We start from the raw sequence: 19938 nt of genomic DNA, 5'->3' as shown, positions 1-19938 counted from the left end.
GGCAGAAATACTTTGACAACAAAGTTTGTTTTTGGGCAGAGTAAGAAATTGTGAAGTACCGATGTACATAAGTTCTCAAAATGCTCGCCAAAAAACATATGTAGATGGTACAGAAACGTTTTGTGGATCTAGTAAATAGCTCATTAGGAAAAATTTTTAATAAATTTACTTTTTTCACTTTAAAAAGATTTATAATTCCATTCCTTTTTATAACAAATTTATCAGAGAACATCATTTTTTTGTTATAAACAACCGTTAGGTGAAGTATAGTCCTTTGTGAAGCGATATGTAAAGGTTTATTTCTCATTTTTGTGTATAAGTATGTATGTATGTATGTTTATATAAAGCTATTTAATTTGATTAGCATTCATATTACAATGTTTTATTTTTAAATGCTTAGATCAGAAAAATAGCAGCCACTTTACATCTGTATGGTTTTAAGTTATAGCGAAAATTCTTTATAGTCTCCAATAAGCAGAAGTTGAGCCAAGCAAAGGCTGTGGCAATCATAAAAATTAATGCTTCTTCTTTCGTCTGGCCGTTTTTCCTGCAGAAGTGCTTGCTTCTGCTTCAGGCACCACAACTGTGCCACCAACAATCTCATCCTTGAGCTCAGAATCGGCGATTTTGCTCTGGGCCTGCATATAGAACATAATGTCGCGCAGTTGCTCTTTGACATCATTCAGCTCAGCTTCGCGCGCCTCCTTGTATTCTTTGTATTGTTTTTCGAGTGTTGCATATTTGGTCTGCCAAGAACTGTGATTGCTTTGCAACGTTTTGGAGAATTCACGCTCCTCGGCGAGCTGCTTTTGCAGGTCCTTCAATCTGCAATAAATATAAAATATGTGTGTATTCATTTTAAATATGTAAGTTACAAGTTACAATTACTTTGTGGCATTTTGTGTCAACTTGCGCTCCAATATCTGCTTTTCCTTGGATAGGGTTTGAACTTTTTGCTCCAGAGCGTTCACTTTGCTGCTGTCATTGTCAGCGCCGGCTTTGAAGTCCCGCCACTCCATTTCCAAGCGATCTAAGCGATCTTCATAATATTTGCGCTGCGTATCCAGCTGCGAGGTGAGTAAATATGTAAACTCTAGTTGCATTGAATCGATCTTCTCTTCGCCCTCGTCGTTAGCAGTAGCCACCAGTTTGCCATCGGTCTTGTTTTGGAAGAGACGATGTACGAAATTGTCTCCAGCATAGTCCCAGACGCTTGACGTACCCAACTGCATAGCAAAAGTGTGATTCGTGGCGCGATAATGTGCCGCAGCGTGACCACCTTGGTAGCGACCACAACCAACATGACCGCAAATCAGACAAATCCATAGGGAATCTGTGCCCTCACACTCCATACAAACGGAGTTCTCAAGCAACTCGGGAGTCTGCACATGACGACAAACAGGGCAGGTAGAATCACCCCATTTTATAAGACAGTTGGCATGAAAGGCGTGATTGCATAGTATAGTCAATACGCCATCAACGCTTTCGTCCATACGCTCCAAGCAAACTGTATTAAATTTAAAACGAATTAAGCAACGATACAAGTAAACAAATTTAATATATACCTGGACAATTGGGTAGTTCGGTATGACCAGCTGGTGGCACACCATCTCCACCGCGTTCTATTTCCGACACCCATACGGCATGACACAAAGAGTCGGGCTCCAACAAATTATAGGCGGCGCCATTGTATGACTGGTAAAACTCTAAGGCTGCAGCATTCGAACGAAATCTGTTAAAAGTATAGTAATTACAATCGAGTTCAAAGCACGGTTTCGATGTTCTTTTTAATTACTCGAGTATCACCATAAATTGGTTAGGGCTGCCGTCGCGTACAATGCGTATGTGTCGAATCGCCGACTGGCAGGGCGCTACAAAGCCCATTAAGTCATGACAGCTTACACTGGCGGGCACCGCCAATAAGCACAACTTATCGGATGGTCCCTCTTTTAATTCCTTACGCTCGCTAAGATATTATATTAAAAAACAAATTATGTGAATTAGGTAAGCAAACAAGTAGTAATCTATATGCAGATTGGCATACTTTTTCTTGTATAAATGCACAATGCCATTGGTAACTTCCGGATTACCGGAGAAGAATCCAATTTCTTTGGGAAATTCAGGTGCACATTGGCCTTCTTCGAGCGGCGTAGCTTCGCGTGAACCACTAGCTGTTGAGCGCAATTCCCTTTTACGTTCGCCACTCATATCAATCGGTACAGAAGCTTCACCTCCAAGTGCTGGATGATTCTCTTCTGCTGCTGAAAGCTGTAGTTCGTCCGCGTCTGCCAATAAACGATTTGTGTAGGTTTCAATTACAATCTGGTTGGCTTGTCGCAGACCTCGATCACGCTCACGCTCTTTTAGCATGCGCGGATTTGTGGGATGTTCAGCAGATGTGGCTCCGGGTTCTGTAAGTCAATAAGTTATATTCTTCCGTAATGCTTTTAAAAACTACGCACCAAAATCCTCACTCAGCTGTGGGTCAATTTCGATCTTTACGATGCACAATGAAACCTGATTTGGCATTTGTTGTTGATGTTAGACAATTTCCCGTTCTATCCTTTATGTTTAACCAATAATACAAAGCTAAAATTTGCCGAAGTTACTTCGGAATCAGCGGCGATTTTATATTCTGCACTTTATCGCACAATTATCTTTGTGATTTTTTCTTTTTTCTTCTAAATGTTTTATTTGCGGTTCTCTTTCGTTAAATTTTTTAAAGCTTTTTTTCAATTTTCCTTGCGAAATTCACAATTTTTAGCTTTTGTTTACAAATTTTGCGAAACTGGGAATAAAAACAGAGCAAAGAAATAGTGAAACGTCAAAATTTTGTACAAAGTAAACACAGTGTTGCTTTCCTAGCGGTGTAAAATTGAGTAGGCAGCAACCAGAGAACGAATACATTTGTGGCAGCACTTTTTCTTTGCCTGATAGATGGCGCGCAACACAGCGTGCTTGTGTTCCTGTTGGAAATATAGTTAGATATCTTATAACTTATTGCGTTCTTCTGAAATTTTATCTGCTTATTGTGTTTATAATATCGTATGAATAATAGAGATTTCAGATTATTAAACAAAATAACGCATAAGTTATATTATTAACACAAATGATTACCCGTAGAATAATACACTACAAACAGCGAATTGATGCTATTAGCTATGTAAATGAACTTTCCTTTTTTGCACTAATGGAATATTAATTTTATATTGAAAGGAAACTTCTCGATATTTTATCAATTGAACGTAATCAAAGTGGGCATATAATAATGGTTAATCTTAACTATTTTCGAAATGACGTAATGTCGTTACAAAAAACTAGCATTTTTTTCTTTTGATGTGTCTTGGTCGATACTCTAATCCAATCTCAGGAAGCAAATAGAGGAAATACTGTAAAACTAAATCAACAGATATTTTTTTAAGAAGAATCATCTAATATTTTGGATTATTAACAGTTCTTTAACGGTAGATCCTTGGTGAAACCTTTGTAGTCGCATTGGAATTGGAAAATCGGTGAATGAATGAATGGTGTGACGTCATTACAGAGCAGGCAGGAGCAGTAAACGTCTGTACGCTCTCAACCGTGCGCTTAGTCACTTTAAAAATGAAATTCGACTGACTTCCAAATAAGTTTTCCAACTGTTCATATGTACTTTCGGAACATAAAGCCATTTCAAAGCCTATAGAATGAAGCAGAAAGCAAAAAATAATAATTTCCAAGAAACTGAATGGAAAATCGGAAATAGTCATGGTGAGCTTTGTAGATATGAGCCTGTAGCGAAATATTTGGGTTGAGTGAATATCATAACACTGGGTCCCAGTTATATTGGGTGTTCCAAAACAAACAAAATATTTTAAAGCCATCAATAATATCTACGAATTTCTCTCTGTTATTCTATGTGTTTTATAAAAATATATAAACAGCTTATTTATTATTATAATTTCGTGGAAATGAAAAATCAAAACTATAAAGTTTATAAAGTTTGAGTTCTTTGAAATGTTGCTCATACAACTATTCGTCAATGCCTTTAACTCTGTGGCCATGTAATGGTAGCACACTGTTAACATCACTGCAATCAAGCTCCCTTAGCTGACGTTAACGCTGCTGTTGACGGCCACGTACTTCTTCGGCCTCGTCCTTCCGTTCGCTGTCGTTTTCACGTCGGCTTCATTGTTGTTGTACAAATTGGCTTTCGTATGTTGCCCTTGCGTAGTCGCTGTCGGCGAGGTTGTTGTGTTGGACAACATTCTGCGCTACAGACTGCTTCTTCTTGTTTTACATTGCTCCTGCTTGCTTTATAACAGTTCTACAAGTTTACATGTGTAGGTGCGTGTGTAAGGCTGCTGTTTGTTGTTGAATGCCGACACATGTCCAGTTCGGCTCTGTTCAACTTGGCAGCGTCGACGACGCAGCCGCAACAACAACAGAACCAAGCAGCACTGAGGCATTTCAGTGGCCTTACACGGCGCCAGTGACGACTTCCACTGGCAGTAACTGTTGGTGCGGCGTTGTTTTTGGACATACTGTAGAAGTTGCTTTTGCGGATGGCGCATGAACCGCGACGATGACGAAGTGTACTGTTAGTGTGCCGTCGGTAGCAGCGTGCCGTGGACGAGTGTGACGATGTAACGCTACTATTTGTTGCGTCCACCGTTGAGTTGTTGTTGTTGTGCGGTTTATCATTTCGACTCTGTTGTTTTGCGAGCGTATGGGCTAGTGGCGCGTCGCGTAGCAACCGTTAGTGAGTACTTACGAGCGCACATGTGGACTAATGTGTTCGTGTGCATGTGTGCGCGTGTGTGGGGAGGTGTGTCTGTGTTGCGCTTGTTGTGAATGAGTGATTTGTGTAGTAAATTTATACAGTGTCTGATTTGCAACAATTGTTGTTGCAGAGTGTGAAAACAAAAGGCGGAAAAAATAACAACAGCAGAGAAAGAGAGCAAGCAACAGCGCAAAATAACCGCTCATTCTGCAGGTTTTTGCATTTGTGCGTGTGTCGCCTTTGTTTTGCTGCATTTAATTAGCCTGGCAGCTGAAGCAATTTAACAACAATAAATGCCCAGCCTGAGTCAATGAAAGCAACAAACAAATATGTATAAGCAAGTGCAGACAGACAACAAGTAAATCAGCAGTCGTTTATGCGAAAAAGTTGTAAAATGTGATGGACTCAAGGGAATGCGGCCCTGCAGTGGGAGGTAAATAGATGGCGGATGGCGGATCTCAATTTGCAAATCTGCTTTGAGCCATTTTTATTTTTATTCAGTGTTTTTATGTTTTTGTTTTTAGTGCAGCGCAAACAATTTAAACACAAACTTCATTAATTAGTTAATTAACTAATTACAAAAGAAAATTAGAAATCCACACAGCAGCAAAAGCAAACAAGCGTCCCAGCCACGAGTGGGCCAACGGCATGGCGGGTTGGCAAAGAGGGAATGCGGAAGGTCGGAAGGTAGAAACAGGTGATGGCAGCACCAAAGTACGAGCAGTGAGAGATTGATAAGAGAGAGAGAGGGCGCGGCGTGGTTGTGGGACAAAGGTGAAAAGTGAAGGAAACAGATAAAGTTAAGGCAATGTTCGGCTGAAGGGCAGGAGAAAGAAAGGCGGGTGAATAAGGTTAACAAGTGAAGGATAGCGAATAGCGGAAAGTGAACCAAAGCAGAAAAGTAATAAAACCCAGTGAACAAGATTCAGTTTAAGACAGACCGAAAGCAGAGCAGCGCACTTAACGGCAGACAAGCGGCGTAGGAAGTAAGGAAACAGAGAAACGTCATTAACTGAAAGGTGGAAAAATGCCGTAAAACTAAAAACAAAACTCGAATAAATGCGCACACACATACACACAAAAATTTACACGTAAACGCAGAAAGCGTGCAGAAGGCAATAAGACTGCTATGGTACGCCGTGGCGGATACGTAACGGCATCAGCGAATGCGAAAATACGAAAGCGCGAAAAATGCAACGGCACAGACGTACAGTTAGCATAAGTATATGAATATATGTATATATGTATGCATATGTAGATATGTATGTGTTTGTATGCGGGCTTTTAAGCGCGCGTTGTCGTGGTGGGATAATAGAAGCCCTAACTAAGCAAACTAGCATTAGCTGAGTGCAGTTCTTTCATTGCCGGTAACAACTAGATATGCGCATATGTATGTATGTGTGTGCATTGCATGCTGCTATTGTTGATGGGCACCGCACGCCATCGCACTGCACACTGCCGCCACCACCGTACTGGCATGCTTGAGAGCATGAGTAAGTGATTGCATAGTGGCTGATAAATATTTAAAATGCTAGTCAATGGAATGTCGATGGCTGGCAATAAGCATCGGGTAAATAAATTTTATAAAAGTATATCTAATAAATTAAGTGAATAAGGCATGAAGCGTATGGTAAATGTGCATTCGCGGAAAAAGCTACGGAAGCTTGTAAAATAGCGGCAAAAAGGCACAAAATGGCAGACACTTCAATGATAAGTCAATGAAAAGGAAAATTGTGTAGTAAGAAATGAGCGAAAGAGTAATGTAAAAATTTGATTGCCTTCTTGCTGGAGTATCATTGAACTAGAAACGAATTTTTGTATACCAGCATAATCCTTTACAATATAAATGTCTGGCTAAGAAGTTCGTCGACGGGGTTTTGCAAACTCAACACACTTAAAAAAAATATTGAGATTTTGTTCGATAATCGAGTTGAGATAAGACTTGTTTTTCTAGTACTTCAAGCACTGAAAGCTAAATTTTTATAAATTTCTTAAAGAAATTGCATTGAAGTGCATTATGTTGAGTTCAATTAAATTTAGTAGAATGAAAAATTTACACATTTTATTGAAAAGCAATTTTAAATTAAAGTTGATATAGTAGCCAGTTAAGTACAATTCGAACTAAAAAAGTCGTTTGAACATATGTTTAGAATTTGTTTATATTCCAAACAAATCGAGCACACTAAGTGTAAATTTCACGTCAAAATATTCATTAGTATTTGGGATACGCGTCGTTTTGAGAGGCTCTAAAAGTGAATTCTTCGATTTTCACTATGTTTGAATTTATTGAACAATGAACTGCGAAAATGCACTATCTCATACTGTATTTGTTATTCGTGATCATTTCGTCACATTTTCAACTAATATCGTGCTGCAACCACTGCATTCGCCTGATTAACCTTCGTGTAACTACTGGCTATTCAGCAAATTCACATAACCACTCAGAGGACACCTTTTTGACTTAATTGAGGATAATCGAAGCTGAATCGAAGAAGGCGTGATGGCCATCACGACGGAGGATTTTTTCAAGTGCTATGATGACTGGAAAATTCGTTGGTATAAGTGTATTGCAGAGGGAGGGGATTTCTTTGAAGGAGATGAAAGGAACAAAATTTCAGTTTGATCACAGTAGTATATGAGGACTTTTACTCATCATCACCACTCACAAAACTCACTCTCCAAAGTTCAACTATTATTTGACCTCGATTTTTTTACTTCTATAATATATTATTTTCAACCATGATTTGAACATACTCTTTAATATTCAGTTCGTTGTAAATTTATATATGTAACCTCGAATATCTATTGAACAACCATGGTTCGGGATACACTTAAAATATCGGATCTCAAAATACCGACTAACCAAAATGCCGACATTGTATCTATCGAAGCACAGAAAGAGAATTCCACTGACTAAGAGTTATGATCCTGAGCGTGTTCGTGGCCGAAGGCCGAATTCCGCAAGGCCTGTTGGGATTCTAAACTTTGAGATTTTTATTAACGGCACTACGTTATATACCCCCATGGTTCCTCTTATAACAGATATTTTATTAAATGTGATGATTTACAATAAACATTTACTTGAAACATGAAGATTATTATATTAAATATAGTAGTTTAAATCTATCTATCAAACAGTCAAAAAAATTTCAATTTCTTTGTTTTCAAAGCACATAATTTTTCTGAAAGCATCAAACTCAGTTGGAATACATCCAATACTTCTCTAGAAAATCGCGTGTTCAAATCTTTGCCGATTGAATTCAACAGAGGAATGTACATACACTGAGACCCTGTAGTATTCTTCGCAAGTTCTCACGCAGAAATTTTCTCGTTTTGTTTGTCGGCCACAGATCCTTGGTCTTTCTTCGCCAACTTTCAGTTCTGCCGCATTTTTTTTGTGTCCAAATAAATTCTTCGATTTTAGAACGTTACAAGCAGCGTATTTATCATATTTGATGCCTTTGTCAGATCGATCGATTCTTTCTGAAGAATCATGCTGAGTGAATGAGTTAGAGAAAGAATATCACATAGACAAAAAATCCCAATTACACATTTAAATTTGTACACGGCTGCGATGAGTATTGTTACTTTTCCCGCTGTTTCCTCATTTTGCCAATTACTAGTTTTTGTCAGAGCTTTGACGATCAACTACAATTTTCCGGCAAATTCGATAACCAGGTTGAACACATCATGTTTCACATAACTGGATAAGTTGTTCGTCAAGTAATTTTTCTAATGCGGTTTTACGTTTCGGATCCGTGTTCTTGAAAACTTGAAAACACACAAAAATGTCCACATTTCTCCCGCTGAATCCGCCATTGATTACAATTACAATGACAATTTCTTTAAAAACATTCAAACTTGCAGAGATTTACTGTACATATACTCACTCAACTTTTAATCTAAAATTTCGAAACATTACGTAAGTGAATATGTTTTTTCATGACCAAATTAAGATAATATTTCTCCTTCATTCACTTACGATTACAAGATTCGAAGCCATAATAAAACGTTAGAGCACCTGTAAGAAGATTCCCCTCGCCACTTCTTGACTTGACTTGAGCACTTATTGTAAAATATTCCTGACAATCCAATTAAACAGGCGTGAATGGCATCTAAGCAGAAGTAGTTTATATTCCAAAACTTTTCAAATAAATTCTTAATTAACCTTACTTCTTCTGTCGGCTTCTCCTTGGATTAAGTGGTTGGAGAAGAGCGAATATTAATTAAACCTCGCAAGCACGAATGTGACTTCGAAATCGCATAACTGTTTATTGATTAACGCTTTGACAGGTTATTCACAATTCACAAAGGAAGACGTTATTACGAATTTCCAGAAATAGATACTTCGAATCGGAACCTTTGCAAACACGCACGACTGCGCCTATAACGACGTAAACTAACACATACATACATAGAAACATGAATGACAAACGTGCTATAAATACGAATCTAAAGGAGCCGAAAATAAAAAAAAAACATGGTGGCGCTGAGTACATTGACATTAAAGTAGAAAGTAGAGAACGGAAGGGAAGTAAAGGGAAAAATATTGATGAGCATGATAAAGCAGTGCAAAAGCTACCAACCACCTTAGTCTATGTTGCAACGCTGGAAATTATAGTCTAGGCAGGCAGGCAAATGTAGGCAGCAATATAAAATTACCGTAGTCTGCACAGGAAGAACAACAGTGAGTACAGTAAAACCGAATATAGCAACTGTAATAACCAAAAAATACAGGACTGTATGGTAGTAAAAGGTACAGACTATTCATACATAAATGTATATGCCATCACATAAAATGTAAAACAACGTAACATCAAAAGAATCGAAATTGAGTTTTTTATTCCTTACGATTCACTACATTATATTACATATAATAAAATAAAATAATATTATTGACCAATGAACTGCGATAATGCACCATGTCATACTGTATTTGTTGTTCGTGATCATTTCGTCACATTTTCAACTAATATCGTGCTGCAAACACCGCATTCGCCTGATTAACCTTCGTGTAACTTCTGGCTATTCAGCAAATTCACATGACCGCTCCGAGGACACCTTTTTGACTTAATTGAGGATATAAAAGCTGAATCGAAGAAGGCGTGATGGCCATCACGACGGAGGACTTTTCCAAGTGCTATGATGACTGGAAAATTCGTTGGCATAAGTGTATTGCAGAGGGAGGGGACTAGTTTGAAGGAGATGAAAGGGACACATTTTCAATTTGATCACAGTAGTATATTAGGATTTTTACTCATCATTTCGAAATGCGAAAATAAAATACTCGAGGTCAAAGTTCAACTATTATTTGACCTCGATTATTTTACTTCTATATATTATTTTCAATCATGATTTGAACATACTCTTTAATTTTCAGTTTGTTGTAAATTTATATATGTAACCTCCAATGTCTATTGAACAATCATGGTTCGGGATACACTTAAAATATCGAAGCTCAAAATACCGACAAACCAAAATGCCGACATTGTATCTATCGAAGCACAGAAAGAGAATTCCACTGACTAAGAGTTATGATCCTGAGCGTGTTCGTGGCCGAAGGCCGAATTCCGAATTCCGCAAGGCCTGTTGGGATTCTAAACTTTGAGATTTTGATTATCGGCACTACGTTATATACCCCCATGGTTCCTCCTATAACAGATATTTTATTAAATGTGATGATTTACAATAAACATTTACTTGAAACATGAAGATTATTATATTAAATATCGTAGTTTAAATCTATCTATCAAACAGTCAAAAAATTTTCCATTTCTTTGTTTTCAAAGCACACACTTTTCTGAAATAATCAAACTCAGTTGAAATACATCCAATACTTCTCTAGAAAATCGGGTGTTCAAATCTTTGCCGATTGAATTCAACAGAAGAATGTACATACACTGTGACCCTGTAGTATTCTTCGCAAGTTCTGAAGCAGAAATTTTCGCGTTTTGTTTATCGGCCACAGATTCTTGGTTTTCCTTCGTCAACTTACAGTTCTGCCGCCATTTTTTCGTGTCCAAATAAATTCTTCGATTTTAGAACGTTACAAGCAGCGCATTTATCATATTTGCTGCCTTTGCCAGATCCATCGATTCTTTCTGAAGAATCATCCTGAGTGAATGACTCGGAGATAGAATATCATATAGGCAAAAACCCCAAGTATTAATTCAAATTTGGACATGGCTGCGACGAGCATTGTTGCCTTTTCCCGCTGTATCCTTATATTTCCAGTTACTAGTTTTTGTCAGAGCTTTGACGATCAACTACAATTTTCCGGCAAATTCGATAACCAGGTTGAACACATCATGTTTCACATAACTGGATAAGTTGTTCGTCAAGTAATTTTTCTAATGCGGTTTTACGTTTCGGATCCGTGTTCTTGAAAACTTGAAAACACACAAAAATGTCCACATTTCCCCCTCTGAATCCGCCATTGATAACAATAACAATGACAATTTCTTTAAAAAATTTAAACTTGTAGAGATTTACTGTACATATACTCACTCAACTTTTAATCTAAAATTTCGAAACATTACGTAAGTGAAATTTTTTTTCATGCCCAAATTAAGATAATATTTCTCCTTCATTCACTTACGATTACAAGATTCGAAGCCATAATAAAACGTTAGACCTGTAAGAAGATTCCCCTCGCCACTTCTTGACTTGACTTGAGCACTTATTGTAAAATAATCCATGATTATGAATCCAATTAAACAGGCGTGAATGGCATCTAAGCAGAAGTAGTTTATATTCCAAAACTTTTCAAATAAATTCTTAATTAACCTTACTTCTTCTGTCGGCTTTTCCTTGGATTAAGTGGTTGGAGAAGAGCGAATATTAATTATACCTCGCAAGCACGAATGTGACTTCGAAATCGCATAACTGTTTATTGATTAACGCTTTGACAGGTTATTCACAATTCACAAAGGAAGACGTTATTACGAATTTCCAGAAATAGATACTTCGAATCGGAACCTTTGCAAACACGCACGACTGCGCCTATAACGACGTAAACTAACACATACATACATAGAAACATGAATGACAAACATGCTATAAATACGAATCTAAAGGAGCCGAAAATAAAAAAAAAACATGGTGGCGCTGAGTACATTGACATTAAAGTAGAAAGTAGAGAACGGAAGGGAAGTAAAAAGGGAAAAAATATTGATGAGGATGATGAAGCAGTGCAAAAGCTACCAACCACCTTAGTCGATGTCGCAACGCTGGAAATTATCTCTAGGCAGGCAGGCAAATGTAGGCAGCAATATAAAATTACGGTAGTCTGCACAGGAAGAACAACAGTGAGTACAGTAAAACCGAATATAGCAACTGTAATAACCAAAAAATACATGACTGTATGGTAGTAAAAGGTACAGACTATTCATACATAAATGTATATGCCATCACATAAAATGTAAATGTAACTTAAATAATTTTGTCTAAAGATATTATGTATTAAAATTAAAAGGAAGAACAAAAAGCTTAAATTTGTACTGAAAAATTCAATTTCCCTTAAAACCTACTTCCTTAAGGGGTTATATACAGTTAGAAGGCAACAAGAAAAAGGCAATCTTTCGGGAATTTTTTCTGAGAAAACTTTTAACTTTGTTGATCCAAATTTTTTTTTACATATTTTATAGTATTTTTTAACTGTATTTTAAGAAGGTTTCCTCGGGTAAAAAGCAGTTTTTTTTTCAAAAATTCTGAAATTTTTGGAAAAAAATATTTTAAACTCGGCCATTGCGACGCCATTTCCAGTGACCTCTCAGAAAAAGCGCTCGCGTTGGCAGGATAACTCCTTACAGAATCATCTAAATTGAAAAAATACTTGTTTTAATTAAAACCTTATCTTAAAACTTCAACGAAGGAAAAAAACTGAAAACGGGTTTTTTGGCAGACATTTTTATAAAAACATGCTAATTTCAGTGAATATTTCGCAATATTTTTTATATCAAATAGTCGTAATCGAAAAAAATCTTTCGTCCAAGTCTTTAAAAATTATACCTCAAAGACCTCTTTAAAATTTCATGAATGTCAGTTTAGTAGCTCTCGAGAAATCTTGCTAACCGACTTCAAGAGCATAGTTTGGAAAAAACGCGTTTTCAAGGCTGAATTTCCGAAACTATTATTCGGATCAACTTGAAAATTAATACAATATTCTGAGGTGTTGTAGAATTTAATAATACAATAAAAAATCGATTTTTTTAAACCCGTAAACCCATGTAACACCTTAACACCGACTGAATAGGCCCAGTCAACTCATAAGAAGGCACTGACTTTTGTACATACGTAAAACGTATTTATTTTTAAGTTTTTGCTACTTCTGGAATTTTCGTTTACAGGTACAATGCATTAAAAAAAAGGTATGCACACATATAATCGAGCTACTGTACTGTAACTTGATGTTCATAGCGCCACTGTGTACTGTTTGTGAATGTAAGTGTAATAAATTTACATATACCATCGACACACACACACACACAAACGTCATGTAGTGTTACTCTACCCCAATTTGTGTCTGCGCAAGCTGAGCTTTAGCTGAGGCCAAAATGAACTGACAAATGACTCTTAACGGTATATCGCAGCCGCTAATCAGCTGCCAAACAGGCGCTACCGACCCACCAGCCACTCGCTCAGCAAGCCAGCAATATATCAGTCAAGCAATCTAGCCAGCGCAGAAAGCCTCGTAGCTGGTCGATTCGTGTGCTGACGTGCAAAATTCTGTGCCACGAACTAGCAGCCTGTCAACACGGCAGTGTGTATTACATTTTTATGTAGAAATTTAAGAAGACGAAGCAAAAATGATTTACATACCGCATACGAGTACAGTAGTTGTTAAAAATGCAGAGCCTATCAGCTAGAGAGGGAAAACTGAAGTTGAAGTGATAAAATACTCGTGTTAAAGAATTTTTTTTTATAAAATTAATTAAATATGAAACTACAACAATTGTAATTAATTTTTTAGTTGTCGATAGAACAAATATTTTTTTTTACAAACATTATTTATAAATTGTGAGAAAAAAGTACCCGGATATTATAAATAAAACGCAAAATATTCAATTATACATTTATATTTATTTTGTCGCCCTCAAAGCTATCTCCACTATATATAATACACTTATGCCAACGATTTTTCCAGTCCTCGAAACACTTTTCATAAGCACTTCTTGGGATGGCCTACAGCGAATTTTGTTTTGTCTCTTCGTTCGTCTGAAAACGGGTTCCATTTCGATCATTGCTGACTTGTTCGCATGTCAAACTCATAAACATATTGTCTTATCGCCAGTTATAATGCTCCACATGAAAAATCAGCTTTATCGATACGAGACGTGCAAGAACGCGTTTCATACCCAAAATATCCACCAAAATCATTTTATCGGATTCTCGAGAGATGTAGAGCTCTCCTGCCATCTCTCTAACACATTAGCAACGATTCCGCAAACGAAATTTGGTTGGAAATACAATTTTAGACGAATTCTTTATATAATACTTAAATAAAGCAAGCAGTCTATAACTTCCTTCGCCACAATATACCCGATATAGTGATTTCCCAGACAATCCATTTGAAGTTAAACGTTTTAGGTGGCTATTTTAACCATATACTCAATTTATTAAATCTAGCCCACGTGGTTGAGTTTATGTCACATACAAATATCATATAATAATTATAATATATTGAGTCATTCAGGTTGATTGTAATATGCGGATTTTGGACACGAAGCAAAATATGGCAATTAAACTAAATGAGTCTATGATCTATCACACACGTTAATGAAGTACCAAATACGATGGTAATTCATACACGGTTTTGATGAAAAATTAATGTTGGGTTCCTCACATTTTTACAATTTTGCAACACGTTGCTACATAGCCGTATGTAACAGGTCAATTAAAAGATCCCCTCTTTAGCATAGTAAAACTAATAATTTTATTAAAATTCGTTTTTTTTTATTCAACGAAAACTATGGCTTATGGCGACCCTCCCATCTTGTGGATACCATTTTTGTGGTACGATTTGTCCTTTGTTTCAAGATTGGCCTCAGTTTCGGCGGTCACGTTTTCGTTCGAAGGAAATTTCTTCCCAGCGAGCTTTCCTTTGAAATTTGAAATATTCACTTGGGGCCAGATCTGAAGATACGGAATACGCAAGTAAATCAAAACCAAATTCATGGATTTTTGACATCGTTTTGCGACACAGTGCATTGTATTGGTGAAACAGCATTTTCTTTTTCTTCAAATACGGACGTTTTTAATAGATTTCGTACTTCAAATGGTCTAATAATGCTATGCAATAATCGCAACTGATGGGCCTTCCTTTATCAAGAGTAAATAAAAATTATTCCATATGCATCCCAAAATACAGATTAGACTTCGGAGTGAAATGATGGAGCCACGTGTCATCCATTATCATATATCGACCCGAAACCTCGGGTCTATTACGCTTAAAGAACACGTCGTTGTTTTTGGTCAAAGTGAGTTCGGACGTCATCTACTTTGCACAGAGCTTTCTCATACCCAAATATTCCTGAATGACGCGATGTACACGAACATTTGATATCTTTACAGCGCCTGTTGTCAGGAACAACTTCACTTTACGGTCATCCAAAATTATTATGTAGACTTTTTTGATGACGACCTCTTTTGGACTTCATCGTCTTCGGTGCTCATTTCACCACGTCTAAACTTGGCATGCAATTTTTCAAGGGATGATTTCCTTGGTGAAGAGTTCAAATAATGTTGATCAATCCAAACATTTGCTGCAAAATTTCCTTTCTATTCATTTTTTTCACAATAACTAAAGTTGCTTCACACAAAATGATAGAATTCATGACATTACGACAGCTGACAAATTTATACCCCCGCCTTTATATAGGCTAACTAAAAATTATATGGATTTAATTCTAGTAGCGCCATCTATGTATCAGGTCGGGGGCTTTTAAATTGACCTACGAGTTACCGATGTGCAATTATTGATTCTATTCTAACTCAACTGTAGTTTTTGAGTTATATGATGCAATAATGGCTATTATGTTAGTTAAGACATTCACAAAGATTAAATCCGTTCCTTTTTCATTTTTATATCTCATGGTTGAACTTCGTGCAGTTTATGGCAGAAAAGGGAAACAATAAACGCATTCTTTTGTTGTGCCATAAATGCTGTGTGTGACTTCTTATCCAGCTTGTCCCAATAAATGAAAGGACAGTTTTCCCATCGCATTGTGCGATTGTGTGATTGAATAATCCAACCTATTACAACCACAAGTTGCCAATCTATTGACGTAGTACAATGGTACATAGTATAAGAAAATATTTGTAAAGAATGTAAACTGCTTGCTGCACACACACATATGTATGTACATTTGTATTGTGACATATATGTATATGAAGCAAGAATGTGTGTGCAATGGCTATATAAAGCCAATCCATATTATTGGCTCTATCTGTTACTCATACGCCATGTCAAACAGCAAATTTACTCGGTGGCTGTGCTTTGGCCATTTCGTCCTTGTCGCTTGCTGTTGCTATGTGATAAGAATTTTATTATCCTTCAGTCTCTATTATTATATAAATTTCACATAACAGCAATGTGCTTATTTTGTTCATATAACGAAATGTGTGTATTTTGTAAATTTAGGCAACGCATTTGGCATTCTAAAAATCAAACATTCTTTGCGACTTACATATAACAAAAAGAGAATTTAATAGGTTGCTTTTATATTTAACAATTATTTATGACTCAAACACATTTGTCGTCCAACGAAGTAAAATTGATATTGTTGTGGGTTGAATTTTATAGGAAATATTTTTATATGAGTAAAATTAATGCAAGTTGGTATTGATTTGAGTTATTTGCAAATAGTAAGTTATTACATTATTAACATAACTTGGAGTATATTTCTGATATAGAAAATGTAGAGAATTTTATTTCTGCGTATGAAACGATTTTCAGAAGGAAGTCTTGTAGTAAAGTAAAGTTGACATATTCTTAATAAAAATTCTTAAATTTTTTCCACTGCACTTTGAGTGCTAATTGGTTGTGGAATTTGTCCCCAGTGTTAACGCCTAAAAGTAAATGTTTTAAAAAGTAAGGAAGGGCTACGTTATAACCGAGCATTTCATAATCTTGCAACTTGCAGACATCGAAGCCGAGGAAATGCCTTCAAGTGTTAACAAAGTTTTATTTTTATTAAGCAAAAGAATTCAACGTAAATCAAACAAATTTGTATCATACTAACTTATATTATAGGTTATGGATTTAGTTGTATAATTATATTGCCGGCGAAAATTATATTAAAATCATACTCAAATAAGATATATCTGACATAAACTCAGCCGAAGAAGCAAAATTTAATATACTGAGTTAATGCGCAAAAGGTCAACCAGAGAACAGGAATTTAATATATTGAGAATACATATGAGGTTTGGTCAAAGGGCTAAAGCAAATCCATTCCTATCAATCGCTTAATCATATAAATTTTTAACAATCTGAACGTTTTTACGATACATGATAAGCCATAAATCATTATATAAGGTGCAGAAAAAGTCTGGACTTACGAGTATTGTACTAACTTTTCAGATTGCTCAAGTACATATACTAGAGAACACATCTTTTATGCTGCAAATTTTGCTAAGACATATTAACCGCTATATACGGTATAAAGCTAAACGAAAGTTTGAAAATCTCATATCAGGTTAATGGAATTGGACATAGCGTTGAACCGATTTTATCTATTTCTGATGTTACCACATTTTGTTAACCCACATAACTATTAAATTGTGAACAATAAAAGAGTCATAAAATAAGTCTTATTTTGTAAGCTAAAAATTAAAGTCAAAATATATTGATTATTTTGTGAGGAAAAAAATAAAAATAAAATTTTACAAATTAGTAAAAATTAGTAAGACTTTTTCATAATTAAAATTCTTCATATATATATTTTTCAAATTCTATGTCGTTCCCCTCAAGGTAAACCATTTTGGCCCCCAATACATTCGTGTCAACGTTTTTCACAATCCTTGAAACAGTTGTTAAAGTCAATTTTCGGAATATTGTCTCTAAACGTTTTCCCTGAGTTTGCTGAATAGCCAAAAGTGACACGGAGCTAAATCGAAGGAATTCGCAGTGCTCCACATCTCCATAATCGAAAAAAAACTGTGAACATAAGCTTGATTTTTGGTTTCTTCGGCTTCGGCTCACCTTTGCCACGATATTCGGCCTACGCTGTTTTTTCGAAAAAAATGAGTGCTTTCGGAACCAACCGTGCTTTTCTTAGGCTCAAATGATCTATCAAAACAGTTTTTACTGATTTTTACAATATTCCAATGATGCCAGTAAGATCCCTGACTGTGAATCGATTCTCAAACACCGATACCTATATTTTATTGTCATGTTGATCTTCAGTTGATGTTGATAGCCGTCCTGTGGTTCGTCGTCAACGCGTTCTCGACTCTCTTTTAATGGTTAGTACTAATTAAAACCACTTGCTTGCAACAAATCATTATCACCGGAAGCCTTTTCCAATATATCCAATATATATCCGACCTTTCCTACCACTATGATTTTTTCAGTCAAAAATTATGCAATAACTTATTGCATCATTGGATCATTTTTAAGTTGTTGCTCAGCCCAATTTACGAACATACATACGATTTTGCGGTCAAGTGGCTCAGTTCTTGCGTCAATTTGATCTTGTAAGAATATAGGCCAAAATCTATTAGCAAAATTCACTACAATGTTGTCACAGAGATGCCCATCGCATGAGAACGACGTGTGAGAGACTGATTTGTGTCAGGCAGGATGATTATTACGATCATAAATTGGACATAGCGCTCTTAAAATTGAGGCCATTGACTCCGAATTTCGGAAATAAATTTTAACGATTTCGACTCATTGTTGCATCGTATATCTTTTCATGATGAAATGGCAAACTTTACTGAAGAGAAATGTGAAAAGCGCAGGAAAAAATATGGCGTCGTTTGCTGTCCCTATCGGTCTACTTTTGTAGTGCCCCGAACAAAAATTGATAACATAATATTTATTTTCCATTCGTCGTCAATGTATCTTAATGACAAATTTTGAAAGAGTTGTGTTAACGGCACTAAATATTGAGAGAAGCTTTAAGTACTAAAGTAATTGGCAATTTTCGAGCAGTACTTATCTTTTTTGAGAACGAAAATTACATCATCTGTCATTTAGGATAGTTGTATTTTCATTAAGTAAATATTTACATAACTGCTTAGATAAAAATCAGAATTTAGTTTCTCTTAAAGTCCCATTTTATGATTCTTATTTTCTTGCTTATTTTCCTGCTTCAACCAAAACAACCAACCTAAAAATATCCGCATCCAAGTTGGCAGTTACGTGCAAAAGCCGTCAAGTGGGCAGACAAATAGCTACGCCGACAGTTAGTGCGACGGGCGGTCAGTCGGCTTAGCGATGCGCTTAAAACCTAAGTGAAGACGTTATATCAGCTTCCCCACAGCCATATTAGTCATAATTTTATACCAGTGCACGTGTGTTAGTCTGCTATATTTTCGCTACGGATCTGCCATGCCTACATATCTAGATGTCTGTCTGTATGTCTGTCAACCCATGTGTAATTCAAAAGCCATATTCGTACACCGGCGGCGACGCTCCACTTAACACAAGCATTGCGCCGCCCCATTGCCGCGTTCCGCTCGGTTTGGCTCGACTTGGCTTGGCTTGAATGGCTTAGCTGGCTTAGGATACTTTGCAGTCAAGTAGTCTATTATTGCTCCATTTATGCCCGTAGTCTTACGCACGAAATTAACATATGAATAAATGCATGGATTAGTGACTGAGTTGATGTGCGTGCATACATACTCGTATTTCGTCGGTTGTCAAACTGTAAATGGGAAATTTAGTGCGCGCTATGTATGTATAAAAATATGATTCTATATGTATGGTTTTAATGCATATTAATGAAGCGAAGATTTATAGGATTTAAAAAGCATAAGCTCAGTGAAATTTTTTTTCGGTTTTGAGAAACAATCTATTTTAAATTTTTTTTGTTGGAATATAAGATATTTTGCGCATCTCGGAAAAGCGTTGTTGAGTTTTAGTTTTGATTTAGATTTGGCGTTGCACTAATACCATGGATGATTAATTAAAGTCTTATTCAATTCAACAAAAGTGATGTCCTCAGCAA

The 19938-nt window shown here is 36.3% G+C and overlaps 2 protein-coding genes across 11 annotated transcripts in view; one reads left to right on the top strand and one right to left on the bottom strand.

Annotated features, from left to right (window-relative positions):
* Positions 1 to 273: 273 nt before the first annotated feature.
* Positions 274 to 2809, bottom strand: LOC105228514 (BRCA1-associated protein). 2 transcript variants are annotated; one of them, XM_029551223.2, is made up of 6 exons: positions 2475 to 2809; positions 2045 to 2411; positions 1796 to 1966; positions 1566 to 1732; positions 889 to 1507; positions 274 to 825 (listed from the first exon to the last, which is right to left on the bottom strand). In XM_029551223.2, the coding sequence occupies exons 1-6, from the start codon at positions 2527 to 2529 to the stop codon at positions 516 to 518; spliced, it is 1689 nt and encodes a 562-aa protein (XP_029407083.2). In that variant the 5' UTR covers positions 2530 to 2809; the 3' UTR covers positions 274 to 515. The 2 variants fall into 2 exon arrangements, with proteins under 2 accessions (XP_029407083.2, XP_011206671.2); XM_011208369.4 differs by having other exon boundaries at positions 2463 to 2808.
* A 1674-nt stretch (positions 2810 to 4483) lies between these two features.
* LOC105228515 (45 kDa calcium-binding protein) overlaps positions 4484 to 19938 on the top strand; it is a 61801-nt gene continuing 46346 nt past the window's right edge. For 3 of the 9 annotated variants that reach the window (XM_049449111.1, XM_049449107.1, XM_049449108.1), the window contains exons 1-2: positions 4484 to 4741; positions 4893 to 5195. The gene's annotated coding sequence lies outside the window, so the exon portion shown is untranslated. The other 6 variants (XM_029551221.2, XM_049449109.1, XM_049449114.1 and 3 more) reach the window with 5 other exon arrangements.

Source organism: Bactrocera dorsalis, chromosome 2 (genome assembly GCF_023373825.1).
Source record: "Bactrocera dorsalis isolate Fly_Bdor chromosome 2, ASM2337382v1, whole genome shotgun sequence".
NCBI lineage: Eukaryota > Metazoa > Arthropoda > Insecta > Diptera > Tephritidae > Bactrocera > Bactrocera dorsalis.
Note: the sequence above shows the minus strand (reverse complement) of the source record. Positions and strands in the feature narration are given on the sequence as shown.